The sequence below is a fragment of the Stegodyphus dumicola genome, chromosome 4 (assembly GCF_044657685.1).
Source record: "Stegodyphus dumicola isolate Sdum_Otavi_A_Nest chromosome 4, ASM4465768v1".
Taxonomy (NCBI): domain Eukaryota; kingdom Metazoa; phylum Arthropoda; class Arachnida; order Araneae; family Eresidae; genus Stegodyphus; species Stegodyphus dumicola.
Window position 1 is genome coordinate 160693003 of NC_140771.1, and position 15395 is coordinate 160708397.

General features: G+C 31.8%; 1 protein-coding gene across 2 annotated transcripts in view; it reads left to right on the plus strand.

Moving 5' to 3' along the window:
* The window catches only part of LOC118180192 (PAT complex subunit CCDC47), a 98736-nt gene that overhangs the window by 38965 nt on the left and 44376 nt on the right, over positions 1-15395 (plus strand). For both annotated transcript variants that reach the window (XR_015040813.1, XM_085815698.1), the window contains exons 7-8: positions 14102-14209; positions 14472-14554. Coding sequence is in view for 1 of the 2 variants with exons in the window: in XM_085815698.1 (XP_085671824.1) it covers positions 14102-14209; positions 14472-14554 (191 nt within the window). In the remaining variant the exon portion in view is untranslated. The remainder of the gene's footprint in view (positions 1-14101; positions 14210-14471; positions 14555-15395) is intronic.

A 15395-nucleotide genomic window follows, 5' to 3' on the forward strand; every position in this document is an offset into this window, starting at 1 on the left:
TTAGGATGGTATTACCAGGGGTGTTTGTACTCCGGGGAAACACCGGAATTCCGGGGATTTTGAACTTCGATACCCGGAAATTCTGGGATCGTCGTTCAAAAGGAAGTAGGAATAATAATGAATTATTTATTTTGATCTGGGTAATTTTGTTTGCTTTGAAAGCAGAAAACGCAAAGTCAGTGTGTGTGGTGAAAACTTTTCCTTTCTTTCTCCAAAGGCAGTGATAATGCGTGAAAAGGGGAAAAAAACTTCTTTTTTGTTCTTTCCTTATTGCGAGTTATGACTCATTCTCCCGGTTCTCGGACATTCTCTTCTGGATTCTTTTCGGCAAGTAGGCGTGGCAGAAAAAAAAAGGGCGAGACTTCGTTCGACCAGATGTACGATCACGTGTCTCTGGGTTCAAAGATCTTATCTCTCCTGGCGTGGCGCCAATAAGTAGAGAAGGGGGATTTATCGCCGTATTAGCTGTTTGTCATTGATCGCTTCTCAACTTTAGTTTCGTAAAATTTTCGTTTCATTTATTGATGCACGTGTAAATTTTTCGTTTCGTTTATTGAAATATTTTTTTTATTTATGTACGCAAGAGAATTTCACTATGAAATTTCTCGATATAAATAGTGATATTATACAATTAGAAGAAGGTATCCGGAATGCATTTAGGTGGAATTGGATTGAACGAAGAGATGGTAATGGGGATACCATCGGCACATGGTGCAAGAAAATAAATGTTGCTGGACAAGCATATTGTGTTTTTTGTAACTCACTGCTGAAGTATGGTGGGGAAGGATTCAAGGCTTTCACAAATCATTCTAAAACTGTGACGCACATAAAATATTCAAAGTGCATTAGACATTCAATGACTTTAAGTAATTATGCTAATTCAAAAAATACTGATGACTTACAGGAGACTGATGCTCGGCCATTGGATATAGTGACAAGAAAAGCACGCCAAGAGGTATTAATAACTTCGTTTATCGCCAAGAATTCTCTTTCTTTCAATGTAGCTCCCAATTTAATTGAACTCTGCAAACAGTTTAGCCGCGATCAGACGGCACTAAACTCGCTGGAAATGTCCAGGACTACTGCATGTTATAAGATGAAAAATGGGCTCTCAAAAACTATTAAGGAAAATATCATTAAAACTTTAAGGGAGACTCCATTTCCTCCAAATTTAAATGAAAGTACTAGCAATGCTCAAGAAAGTATATTGGCAATATTGGTGCAGTTTTATGACAACAATCAAAATGAAGTCGTAGTTCATCATTTTGCATCTCTAAAGATGGAATCTTGCAATTCAGAAGCTGTTTTTAAAGCAGTTGTTAATACTATTGAAGATAATAATATTCCATGTGCAAACTTAATTAGTGTATTAATGGACTCATGTAACACCATGCGTTTAAAAAAAAGGGTGTTGAAACCAGACTACGATCAAACAAAGCACCTCACTTATTAGATATTGATGGTGACACGTGTCACACAGCTAGTAACTGTGCAAAAAATTTGCTTCAAGTTTTGATAGATACGTAGAAGATTTGTTTGATGACATCAATTTTGATATGAAAAGCTGCAGTAAAAGAGAAAATTTTTTCAAAATCTGTGAATCCCTTGCCATTAAAAATCTTAAGCCCTTGAAGAGACCAGACCATAGGTGGGTGTACATTTTATGTGTTTTAGAAAGAATCAAAGATCTGTGGGATGCTCTTATTGCATTTTATTTTCACTACTTGGATAAAACTGATAAAGGGGATTATTTTTCTTATGTTGAAACTGTATACAATAAAAGAGATATTTCTGCAGCTCAGAAAAAAATTGTTGAAGGGGTGTATTCTTGCTTGCATTCCCAACAACTCACAAAGGATGCTTTAGCTCGGAAAAGAAGAATACTAAATGGGTTATTTGTTATGCAAAACAAAACTTTATTGCATGTGGCATTATATTCAGCAGCATTACCAGAGTTCAACACATATATTAAATTATTTGAAACAAAAAAACCAATGCTTCATTTAATACATTCCAGTATTTATAAATTGATGGCAAAATTTTTCTCTTTTTTTATGAAGCCAGAAAATATAGAGTGCACATCTTATAATGATTTATTAAAGGTTGATGTCACAAATCCAGAATTCCATCTACCTAGCAAAGTAATATTTACTGGTGCAGAAACTTCCACTCTCCTGAAGAAATTAACAAAAAATCATCCAATAGCAAAAGAATTCCAAATTTCTCTGATGAAAGCTTATACTAATACAGCACAGCATATGAAGCAAAAATTACCCCTTAAAAATTCATATCTAATTAGTTTTACAGCATTAGATCCAGAGCGAAGAGGTAAAACCAGTACAATATTAGGTTTTGAAAAATTATCATCTTTTATGTCCCATATTTTTAGTGATAATGAAAAGTCAAAAGTAGAAGCTGAAATAAGGTTATACCAGAGTGATATTGATATCAGCAAAGAAATGCTCTACACATCTGATGAAAGTGGAAATCAAGTCAAGTGTACAATTGATAAATATTGGTCTAAAGTTTTTAATTTAAAAGATGATTTCAAATGATTATAAGTATCCTACATTGGCTAAATTGGTCAAAGCCTGCCTTAGCTTCTTCCATGGCCCATTAGTGGAAAGTGCATTCAACTTAATGGATACACTTGTCACTGACTATAGAACCTCTCTTAAGATTGATTCCCTAGATGCAGTGCAGACTATTAAATATGATTTAATAGCTTCTAAAGAAACCTCATGTGAAAAATATGGCTCAAAAAATCCAATGACTGATCCAATTCACAAAGATCTCTTACTGAATATGAATAGAAGTTGGAAAACGTATCAAGAGAACTTAAAAACATGTATTTCAGATGAGTCACCTATAAAAGTCTCTGAAAAACCTTCTACATTAGCAGAAAAGCAAACTGCTTCTACCTCTGCATGTGCAGTTCTCGAGGAAATTTCTTCAACTGTAAATGAGGAAAATAAAAGTCAACCTTCCTGCAGTTATGAAGTTCACCACAAAAGAAAGACAAGCCCACAAACATCAGAAAATTAAAAAAAAGCAGCAGAAATTAGATAATTTTTTTAAAGAATTAATTCAGGTAATTTAAAATATTTACATAAAATGTAGTAGTTTATATGTTTGAAAATTTATGGTTATTAATTTTGCAAAAAAAAAGTAATTCATTGAACTTTTATAATTAGGTCATTCAATACTTCATAATTGTAATTTTTCATTTCTCTCGCCCCCTCTTCTCGAAACTCCAAAATGTCGGTAGTAAGTCCGTAAAAGTTTCAGGGGATTTTTTGGGGTCCCACAAACACCCCTGTATTACAAAAGTGAAATTCATTCATAGAGTAATATTTTTAATTGAATTTATTCAGTTCCCATTTGCTCATAGATCTCTAATTTTTTTCATTAATGGTCCTTAAAAGTACTTAATTTCCATGTGCAGAAATGTGTACGAACCGTGTAGGTCAGTTTGTTCAAATTAGATGTCTACAATCCATAATTTTTTTAAGATCTGCTTTTTCTTGCAGAATATTCTAGTTACAATGTTTGTTCATTCCATGTTAATTTTACTGCATATTGCTTCATACATTTACTCGATTTACTGAGATATGAAATAGAAGCAATCTATTAAATCCAGGCATATCATATTTTGCCAAAAATTCTCAAGTAGTCCAGATCTTACTCAATGAAACTGTATGTGACACAAGATGTATAAAATATTCTGAAAAATTCAGAGCTGTTGTGCGAATATATCATTAAGAACTTATTTAAAGCAATGAAAATAGCTAAGAAAAGGGCAAAGTTATATTTTGTATTTATTCTAATTTTGCAAATCTTAACATAAACTGTATTCACATAACATAATCTCATAACTTGCATAAATTCTTCTCGACGTATAAAAAATTGAGCTGTTTTAAAGCATTTTACACTTATGTATGCACATACTTTTGATTATTGACTATATCTGCAAATCATTATATACAGAGGGTTTTAACAAGACTATTTAAGAACACTATTTCAATAAATGTTATGAAACAAAACTTCTAGCAACAGTATATACAGTGTTCGTAGCGGTCCTTACAAGTGTTTATAAGTCCTTATAATTGAAAATAAAATATAAAGGCCCTTATAGGTGCTTACTTTTTCCTTAAAGCCCTTATTTTTTTGGTTTTAGTGCTTTTTTTAATGAACGAGCATTTCCCCCCCCCAACTAAATAAAGAACTTTTCTTTCTTATATGGAACGTCAGATGTCCCGGAAATAGCTTTTCCCCCTTTCTTTGCATTAACGTAACCTATGGTGTGTGCGAGAGTACAGACAAATGCACGTCGTTCTATTAGTCAAAGAATTGCGAAAATCGTAGAAAATTCCGGTACATTCGGTATTCTTTTCCTCCCACCCAAATACTACGCACGTTTGAATTTCTATCAAGATTTTAATAATTTGCATTCTCGTTCCGCATGGTCAGTTCATATTCGTATTTATTATGATCGTTATGCTTATATTATGAGCATATATATGAATATTTATAATAATATAGTTGCAGTAGCTGCTGAAGTGTAGATACACTTCCAAAAATGGGTGTATTTTTACACAGATTAGCTTTCTAAGGAATAATATTCGGAATGGCTTAAATAAAAGGAAAGTAATTGAATAGTCATAATAATTTTTTTCGAATACATTAATTATACAGTACGGAGGTTGGGAGGTTCTCCCCTTTCTCAGCAAAATCTAATATTGAGGCAGCTGACTCTTTTTTTTTTTTTTTTTTTTTTTTTTGTCACTGTCCAATCTGGATTGAATAGTTTTGCGGTCTACCCAACCCAAGCGAAGAATGATTCTGTTTCGGAAATTTAACGCGGTCTGTTCAAAATTAGAATTAAAAAAACTCCAGATTAGTAAGTCTCTTTCTTTTCCTTTATTTAGTTCTTTATTCTCCAAATACCTGCAGCTGTTGATTCCTATTGCGTAATATCACATATGGAAGAATTACGCCGCAATTCGGCAATTTCCGAGTATGCGGATTAGTTAAGCTTTTATTGTTAAAGGATGACTGCATGAAGCAATTTACCGTCTCCAGATTTCAGAAATGTTCCTCTTTTTTACTTAAATTACTTTGCTTGGAATATATGTTAAGGGAAATCTGTTATGCAATGAAAATTTAGAAAATGTTCAGAATTTTGGTTTAAGTTAAATTATTTAAATATTAATATGAGTGGGAAAATAAATTGTATTTATTATTAGGTGCCAAGCAAATACAATTAATATGGCTTATTATTATATATTTTCTATGCTTTGAACTGAAATTTCATCATTAAATCTTGTAATGTAGTTTAGTTCTGCATAGTTTTTTTTTTCTCTCATTGTAAACTAATTCTGTAAATTGAACTGTCATTTAAAATTTAAAAAAAAAAAAAAGTTAATTGTTTTCCATGGTTGAGGTAATGTTCATTCTCTTAATAAATATTGCATTGCTTATATTTTAAATTGAAAGTCTAATTTTTCTTTTAAGATTATGCAGTTGTGTATAATGTAATTAGACAGGTGCTTATTTTTTTAACTAAAATGTGGCTATGAACCCTGATGTAGTGATTTGAAAGAAGAAATTGTCTGCTGCCTTAAATTGTGTTCTTTTTTCAGAATATCGCATATAAATAAGCTGTGGGTTTAAGTATATGTTTTAACTCTTGACAATAAACATTATTACTCCATAATATGACAAGATTATGAAATGAATGATATTTAAATTTCACGAAATAAACAACATTTTTAAGTGGATAGGGAAAGACTGTCAGTCATTACTTTTACATAGAAAAAAAGATTGAAAAATGTCCAGAAAAGGTACATATTTCTGATCCTTCTATCTTTTTTATTTTTATTTTATTTTATTTTACAGTCAAAAGTCGTTAATTCGGAAACCCATAATTCGGAATGATCTATAATCCAGACCTCAAAACTAAAAACTTTCTGCACATGCGACGCGTAGAAACATGCGCATAGGCGTTTACGCGTGCGCGTAAGACCTTTTACGATTGCGCATATGAGTGTGCACAAGTGCAGAATACGTTTTCGCGTGCGCGTTTTATGTATAATGGATGTATAAGCTAAAATAATCTAATTATCTATTTCAGTTAATGTTGATGATTGCGTTGTTCTTTAATTTTCGAATTGGATCCGGCTTATTATTTTTTGCAGACTGTGAGAGCAATTTTATAAAAGTAAGCTTAAACTTTCGATTATATCAAATAGAATTTCCGTTATATATTTGTTAATATGTAAAGGATCTAAAGCGAAAGTATGTTTTAAAATCCAAAATCTGTTTATCAATTTCACGCAGCTCGGCGGGGGGGAACGCCGCGGCGGGCGCGTAATGAATTGGAAGTTGATCTGTCAGCACTATCCTTATCTTCAGCACAGATGTTTTTATTTTATTTGGCTTATAATTCCTTACCAAATGTAGTATTTCATCTCGATATGCTCCGTCTGTGATATGATTTAAAACAAGTTCCTCGTCATTATAATTCGCTTCCGATAGCGAAGAAAGTGACAGAGGTTATTGAAAACGAAAAAATTTCGATTGACAAATTAGTCGGTGTTCTCGACACAGCAATTATAGCGGAACTTTGTAACTGAACAAGAAATTATGTCTGTTTAATAGAATCAAAGAGAAAGTATTATCACATGAAACGAAGCAAAACTTAAACAACTTACATTGAAAGAAATGTTTAATAAAGTAAGCAAATAAATATTAAGCTTTTTCTTTTTGCAAATTTTGATACCCTTTAGATCATAATTGTTCTTTATTTCATAAATTACGGTTTCATATTTTTAATTTTAGAACTTCTGCATACCATCTTGCGAGATTTAAACTGATAATCGATAATCCGGAATCGCCGAAGTCCCGACGAGTCCGGATTAACGACTTTTGACTGTATTTTTATTTATTTATTTTTTAAATTTTTCATAAATCAACTGAATGATTGAAAATTCACCTTTAATTGTAAAATCTTTAAATTCATCTGTGGCAATGATAAATTAAAGAATGGGGAAAAAATTTCCACATGACAAACTACGTTACGTAGGTTTGATTATGAAATAGTTGACTGCAGTTTAAAGAAGGAATTTATTTTCAATGCACAGTTTGCTTTGGCAATGTGTTACACTCCACTAGTTGCTGGAGCTCAAGCAGATACAGAGATGCTATTGATACATCCACCCCGCTAGAGGATGCACCTAGTTATAAGTGGTGGCGCTACGATATGCATTACGTAACAGCCTCCCGCATTGAAATTTTGAAAATTTCAAAATACATATACAAAATACATTTGAAAATTTCAAAATACATATACAATAATAGTGACATACAACAAAAATATATGAAGTTAATACAAAGCATATTACAAAAATAACAATTAAAGAAATACTTGTATTACATAAATTGAAAAAGTCTCTTAAGATATATACCAGATTAATAAATATCATAACAAGACTAATTATCATTTATGGGTAACAAACAAATTTGAGTAATATACATGAACATTTTCCTCTTCTTGAGAAGAAACATTTTAATGTTGCTATAAAAGCCCCTGATGTTAAATCAGTGATAAGCTCTAAAGGGGTTGCCTTTGTGGGAAAACATACGAATATTGCTACATATACCCTTTGAGAGGTTCCTTTACGTTGACCCTTGTAACTTGACTTCTGCGGTCCTTTAGTTAAAAAAGGTTGAGCTTGGATTGACTTGCTCTATTGGTAAATTTCCCATTAACTGATTTGAATTGATTGGTTTGTTTTTGAAACAAATCACACAAGCATTTACAATCTTTCTAGCCAGATTTCTGCCTCCAATGGGCCAAAACTCTTGTCTGACAAAATGCAAAAGTGATTGTGGATCGACATGCAAGTTTTTCTTATAAAAATATTCCATAATGATTTCAGTGAACCCATGCCTAGCTGGTAATAGCTTTGGGTGTTTTGAATCCCTACTCAATTGAGAATTTTGTAATCGACCTTCAACTCTAAAAAGTTCATTTTGATCTAAAAAAAGGATTTAAATTTCTTACCTGACTTGGCTTCAAGTCCTTGTTATGTTTTAAACAATTAATTTCATGGCTGAAAGTTGCATGTTGAAGTAATTTAACTAAATGATTAGATGCACTTATTAATTCTTCTGCTGTTAACTTACCTACTTGCCGATTCTTAGGACATTTGATATTATTTATAAATCTTCAAATATAACTAAAAGCATGCACAAGTTTAGTAAAACTGCTACTAATATTTAAAAAATCATCAATGAAGTTATTAGTAGTGTTAGAAACTAAAACAGGATTATAATTAGTCTTTAGTTCATTAGAATAATCATTATTAGTCATGTTAATAGTTTACTTAGAAGATGGGATGTTCAAGTTTAAAAATGAAGGGCCAGTCCACCACATAGAGTTCTGTAGAAGATTGATCGCACTGGTTACTCTAGATATGAAATCAGCTGGATTGCTTTCTGAAGAAATATGTCTCCAATCGTAGTCAGGACATAGCTCGTTGATTAGTTTAACTCGGTTGGACACAAAGGGTTTAAGTCTTTCATGAGGAGTTTTTATCCATGCCAACGTTATCATAGAGTCCGACTACAGGTACACATGATGATAATGGAAATGGAATAATGGAGATGACCTTTGAAGTTAGTCAAGCTAATGGCAACGCCACACATAATTCTAGCCTGGGTATTGTTAAGGTTTTTATCGGAGAAACTGTAGATTTGGAGCATAACAATGTTGTTTGCCAATGTCCTTGGCTATTTTTTTGAGCTTATGTAGATTACTGCACCATAGCCACGTTCCGGCGCATCGCTGAATCCATGTAATTCAATCATTATGAGATTTGTAATGATCACATGCCTAGGAATATTTACTTGATTTAAAGTGGAAAGTTGGGTTAAGAAGTTTAACCATTCCTTCATATCACTGGAAGGAATTGGACCAGACGATTTTAATTTTTGTCTCCACAGATTTTGAAGAAATATCTTTGCCCTTGTAATCACTGGACCAATTAGTCTGAGAGGATCAAACAGGCTTGCTATGGTAGATAGAACATCTGTTTTTGTGAAACTTGCCTTTGAATCTATATTAACCTTAAAGGTTAAATTATCAGAATTACATGCCCAAAGCATGCCAAAGAGTTTTCACAAGATGGGGAAACTCAAGAAAAGTTATATTCAGTAGCCTTGTTGTCGTTTAACAAGTCTGGATGGTTTGAAACCCATTTATGTAACTGCATGCCACCCTTGTTCAATAAATTTATTAATTAAAATTGCAAAGGAATTGTCTTCTAAATTTTCTGAACCTGATAAAATATCATCCACGTAGACATCGGTAAGTAAAAGTGCGGAAGCACAGGGAAAACACCCTTGTTCCTCCTCAGCTAAAGCTTTTAAAGTTTTAGTGGCCAAATACGGGGCACATGTTGTACCATATGTGATTGTTCTCGGTCTGTAAGTTTCAGCAGGTGAGCATGAACTTGATTTCCATAAAATTCTCTGCAGTTCTCTATCAGTTTCTTCGACAAGAATTTGCTTGAACATTTTAGTAATGTCTGTGCTAAATACATATGTATGTGTTTGCAAACGAGTTACCTCTGAGAATAGATCTTGCTGCACAGTTCCACCATTGAGTAATAAGGAGTTGAGACTTACTCTATTTGCGCACTTAGCTGATGCCTCAAACACGACGCAAAGAGGTGTAGAAATGCTTTTTGGCCGGAACACTGCGTAATGTGGGATGCAATAATTTTCACTACAGTTCTCGCAATTTGAAGTAACCTTTTCCATGTGATTTACGCAAGATATTCATCCATGAATGCTGTATATAAAGCGGACATAGTTTGATTTTTGTCCAATTTGTTCCAGAGCAAATTTAGACGTCTTTCCATCATTGATTTAGATTCTCCTAAAGTAGAGCATTTGCCTTCCTTAATGAGTAATCTAACATTAAATCTTCTAGTGTCATCGTGCTTGTAAGTGGCCATAGAATGTTGCTCACAATATTCTCTTTCAAATGTTTGAGAATCATCATTTGTATTATCTCCTGGAAAGGATTCAACTTCAAAGAAATTTTTAATAGAATGTTCTAAAGAATCCTCTTCAGAAATACACGTAAGGCCAGTAAAATTGTAAAAAACTGTATTTCCGTGACCAAATACCCAAAGACACTGTTCTGAAACATTAAATTATTGTCATATTATTTGAATCTTCCTTGAGTAATTCAAAAAATACCTCATAACCGATAAGTAAACTGATTTTACTTAGAATGTAAAATGTAGGGTCAGCTAATTTTAAATTCACGAGGTATACAAATATTAGAAATGTCGATTTTCTTCATAGGTGTTAAATCTGTGATTTTAAGTAGCACAAGAAATGATAATGTTTTTGAAAAGTTACCTTCATCATTAGAAATTTTTGCTTTACTTTATGTTTTATAAAATATTCTCCTCTGTTAATTCCTGAAATAGAGGAATTAAATTTTTCTTTCTTTAATCCCAAAATATGAGCCACTTCTTGTGTGCATATAGAAACAGAACTTCCGCTATCTAAAATTGCTTTTACTTTTATTTTTTTTTGCTAAATGAATTCTCAATAAATAACATCACAGTGCATAGAAGGCTGCCCGATGGTAGTGTAACATTTTTATTTTGATTGATTCGCTACACCATGTGTGATGAGTCATCACTATGAGCTGGAACTATCTTCGAGTTATTTATAGCGTTAGAAAACGGAATGTTTCCACTACCTTGAATTGAATGCACCGAGGTATTTTTATTTATTGACGAGGGGGAATACTTACGAAGCAGTGAATGGTGATTAGCTTTTTTACAAACAATAAAAACTCTCTTAGACTTACAATCATAAACAGAATGGCCCTTACTTAAGCAATTATTACAGAGTTTATTAGTTTTAACCAAATCTGTCTGTTAATTTCATTTCTTTAAATTTATTACAGTGATATAATGGATGATTAGTTTGGGTTTTACAAGCTACACATATTTTGAATGAATCATTAGAATTGACGATAAAGGTTTTCGATGGTTCGCAAATGTGCTTAGATGGAGTGTTGGTGTTAACACTAATTAGAACTTGACATCTTCTTTCTAAAAATTGTAAAAAGTTATCATCTGGTTAAAATCTGGGACTTCATTGTCCTTTAACGTGAACTCAAATTGTTTTCTTGTTTTTCTATTTTTTTCGAGAACAACATTTAACCATCCAGCACGCGCGTATGTGCAAAATTTACAACAAATTCAGTTTTTAATGCTCATTTTTCGCATATCGAAGCTAAGACGTCTGTAGGTCATTTCTATTCCTCCTTTCTACCCTTCCCCACATCATGGAATGTGACAACAGGAAGTCATTTGACTTTTTTTAACTAGGCTTTTGTGTTACGTCGCAACTTTTTCAGAAAATTTACGACACATGCATGGTCGTGTTTTAAAATTCATAAATTGTTTTTTTCTTAATTATTTTGTAATTTTGTGTTATTAATTGCCGTGTATTATTTTAATTTGAATACATTTCACTCTGTAAATTTTATATCGGTTTTCATGGCAAAAATATATGTGCGACCAGCTGATTTTGCTAGGATTTTTCAAGAATTATCTGATGAAGAAAAGGAAACCTTTGGATGGAAGGACAATAGCAATTTTCATTCCTTATTTTCTTTTATTTGTATTTTTTAGAAATAAATAAAAACATTAAAATTAGTTTAACGTGCGTTTTTGTAACCAGTAAGAAGTAAATTTCCTTGCAGAAATAAGTCCTACCAATGTGTTTTCCTTTTTTATTGTCTATACTTGTCTCTGATGAATATTAAAATTAGCTTTGATTTTAAAATATAATTATTAAATAATAAAGTTAAAATTTTCTATAATGAAATACATCATTGCATTTTCATCTCATTAACATAAGAACTTAAAAATAATTTACTTATATTTGAATGTGATATCATTTGTATTTTGCAATAATAAGATTAATATTGTATTTCGTAACTAGTTTATTATCAATATTCACTCATTTCTGTCGTTTTTCGTGCCCAAAACATTAAAAAAAGGGATGTATGCTCATGTAAAATTGCCAAAGCGCTCATGCTGGAGGTTAATAACAAGGCATTAGAAAATTTGTGTCTTTTGAAATCTAAAATTTCCAACGATCTAAGATTTTTATTTAAATTATCTAGCAAGTTTCGAAGTTCTTTGGCTGACTCATGTTTGATCGTCTGAAGATTGAGAATGTTTTTAATGTGACAGTCAATAATAATTCTTTTATTTTTCGTACCTTTGCTTTAGAGCCTTGAATAAGGAATTGTAACTATCATCTGAAATTTCTATAATTTTTGCTTCTTCTTTTAGTGGCCCATGTAGATAATGAAGCTTTTCGTTTTCAGAAAGCTCTGAATTTTTGTCATTTAGACTAACAAACTGATTTTTAAACAAGTTCCACTCCTCAAATTTTCCAGTGAAAATAGGAAGAGGGATTTTTGGAAGTTTTATTGATATTAGCTTCAACTGATCTCTATTGCTTGAATTCAAATAAGTAGAACTGTTAGTGTTTTTATTTAGATAAGCAGAATTATTTTCACTAATTTTAAGCTTATTAATCAAAGTTTTTAGACTTACCTCTGAATTTTGCAAGTCTTCATCTATCTGCAACAGCGTTTTTTTAAATTTCTTCAAAATCTTTTTCGCTGAGGATTTTGTAATATTCTTCCTTTAAAACATTGAATTTTTCTTGAAGTTTCGAAATCACATCCAACTGAGCTTGTAGCTCGGAGATATTTTTATCATCACATACGGTACTCTTCTTTAGCTGTCCTTTTATATTGCCACATTTGTGATTCAGCATTGTAATGGCTGATTCAGTCGCCATTCTTCTTAAAATTTGAACTGCTTAACTTAACGCACTGGTAAGACCTCCGGGTCGTTAGGACCAAATAATAAATGTTACGAAGGTTTGATTATGAAATAGTAGACTGTAGTTTAAAAAAGGAATTTATTTTCAATGCACAGTTTGCATTGGACAACTTGTTACACTCTGCTGGAGCTCGAGCAGATACAGAGATGCTATTGATACATCCACTCCGCTAGAGGATGTACCTAGTTATTAGTGGTGGCGCTACGGTATACATTACATAGCAAAGAAAAAGAACTTTCACCACCTTATGCTGAAGCATGTGGCTGGCTGCACAAAATGTTGTAGGGTCTTATGTAAACACTATTTTGCAGAGATAAGTGGATTATAATGTTTGATGAAGCATGGGTTTTTTCTAAATCACTGCAACCAGAAAAGTCTGTTTATTACTGGCAAACAGGATGATGTTTAAACTTGTTCTGAAGATGTAAAAGAAAATTTCACTAAGGGTCATATGATTGTTTCAGGTTTCTCCTATAATGAGACATTAAAAATTAGGAAAGTAGAAAAAATATGTTAAAATCAACTCGTCATATTATCAGGAAAAGTGTTTATGTCGAATATTTGCAGATGAAATTCAGTTACTTATGTCACTGTCTTTCAGAGGGTAAAGTTGCACTAAATCAAAGCCACTGATCATACTTCAAAAGTTATTGTTGCATTTGATGAAAAAAAAATGGAGATTGGTACACATATTTATTGCATGTATAATTTTTCAGCATATTTCTGTGAAGTCCTCTGACTTTTCACCTTTGAACTATTGTTCCTTTGGCCCATTGAAAAGAGCTTTAAGCACAAACTTACCATGATTAATGTAGTCTGAAAAGTAGAGAAATAGAAAGCAATATCCATAAAACAGTACAAAATGCCTTTCTGTTATTATGGAAAGCATGATATAGTTCATGGGGGGGAATGCATCAGATAAAATATTTAAAGGTATTTACATTTTAAACGTTAATGAAACAGCTCTGAAATTGTTCTAAAAATATATTAATGCCTTCCCTAGTAATTGTATATCTGATATATATAAGATATAGTGTCTCCTACTGCATTAATACTTTCACAGCAGAATGCATAAATATCATCTCTTGTAGATATATTTGTATATGAATTAGGTTTGGATGATATGTTTTTACATTGTATGTAGAGTACTTATTGCCCTGAAAAGAAAAGTGCTGATCGGCATGGTGTTCCTGAGAGTTTTATAATGATGAGTGAGTTGGGAGAAGCAGCAAGTGCAATGTTGGACAGCAAGGTACTTTTTCTTTCTACTGATTAATAAATTTTAGAATGTTATTTTGGAAATCGCAAATTCAATTTATTCTGAAATTTCTTACTGTTTTAACTTATATTACTTAATGAATAGATCATTTGGCTTATAAAGCTACTCACATAGTATTTATATTACTAGCTTTTTGTTATTAATTGAAACTGAAAGAATGAATAATTGTATACTATTTAAAATTCTGCAAATATACATATTGTTCATAAGTTGCATATTCTTCTTAACCTTTCAGTTAATTACAGTTTTACAAAAATATCAAGATTGCATTGATTTCATCCACTTCTCTGATCAGTTCTCTGGCCCCAAACTGCAAGAGTAAGTTTTTTTTTTAAATTTTTTATTTTAATGTGCTTGGAAAAGAAAGTGCCTTGGTTTCTTATGCAAATAATATGATTGCATGTGTTAAAATGTAAAGAAAATAAACAGGAAACGAATTTCATAGCAAAAAACTTAATCTAAAAAAGAGAAATACATCTTATTTAATTTAACAGATGTGTAAAGTAAAAGGTCAGCCATAATTATCATTTAATATTTAAAAACAGTATGTACTAGAATATTCCAGTTATTTAGATAATAAACATATGTGTACAAGTGATACAAATTTAATTACTATATTTAGAATTATCTGCAGTTTCGACAGGAACAGTATGGGAAATGCATTCTTATTTAGAGTTTATACATTTCAGCACATGAAGAAAAGTTTAATAAAATGATAATTAAATTCAGTTTCACGAAAATCATGGCTATAAAAAGTATGGATGACAATAATATAAATTTCAAATGTTACTCTTATAGAATAGTGACACTTTCTGGAAAACCTTTTGCAACATAAGCACCATAGAAAAGAAAGCATGTTAAAATAGCTGTTATTCTGCAATAAGGAAAGAATTCTTTAGGTTCATTGGATGCTCATGTTGTATCTCTGTGTTTGAAACCATCATACATATTGCCACTTCCAGAGTAGAGCTACAGCATATTGCAGAATATTATAACAAATCATCACTCTTACATTAGCAGATCTCAACTGGGCTGTTTGAGTCTTTGACAAACATACCACTACCTCTTGAGAACTGATGAATTTAAAAGGGAATTCTTTTTGGAGCATTTTCGAAAAATGAGATCTAAAAAATCAGTCGTGAAAAATCATCGTGAACAC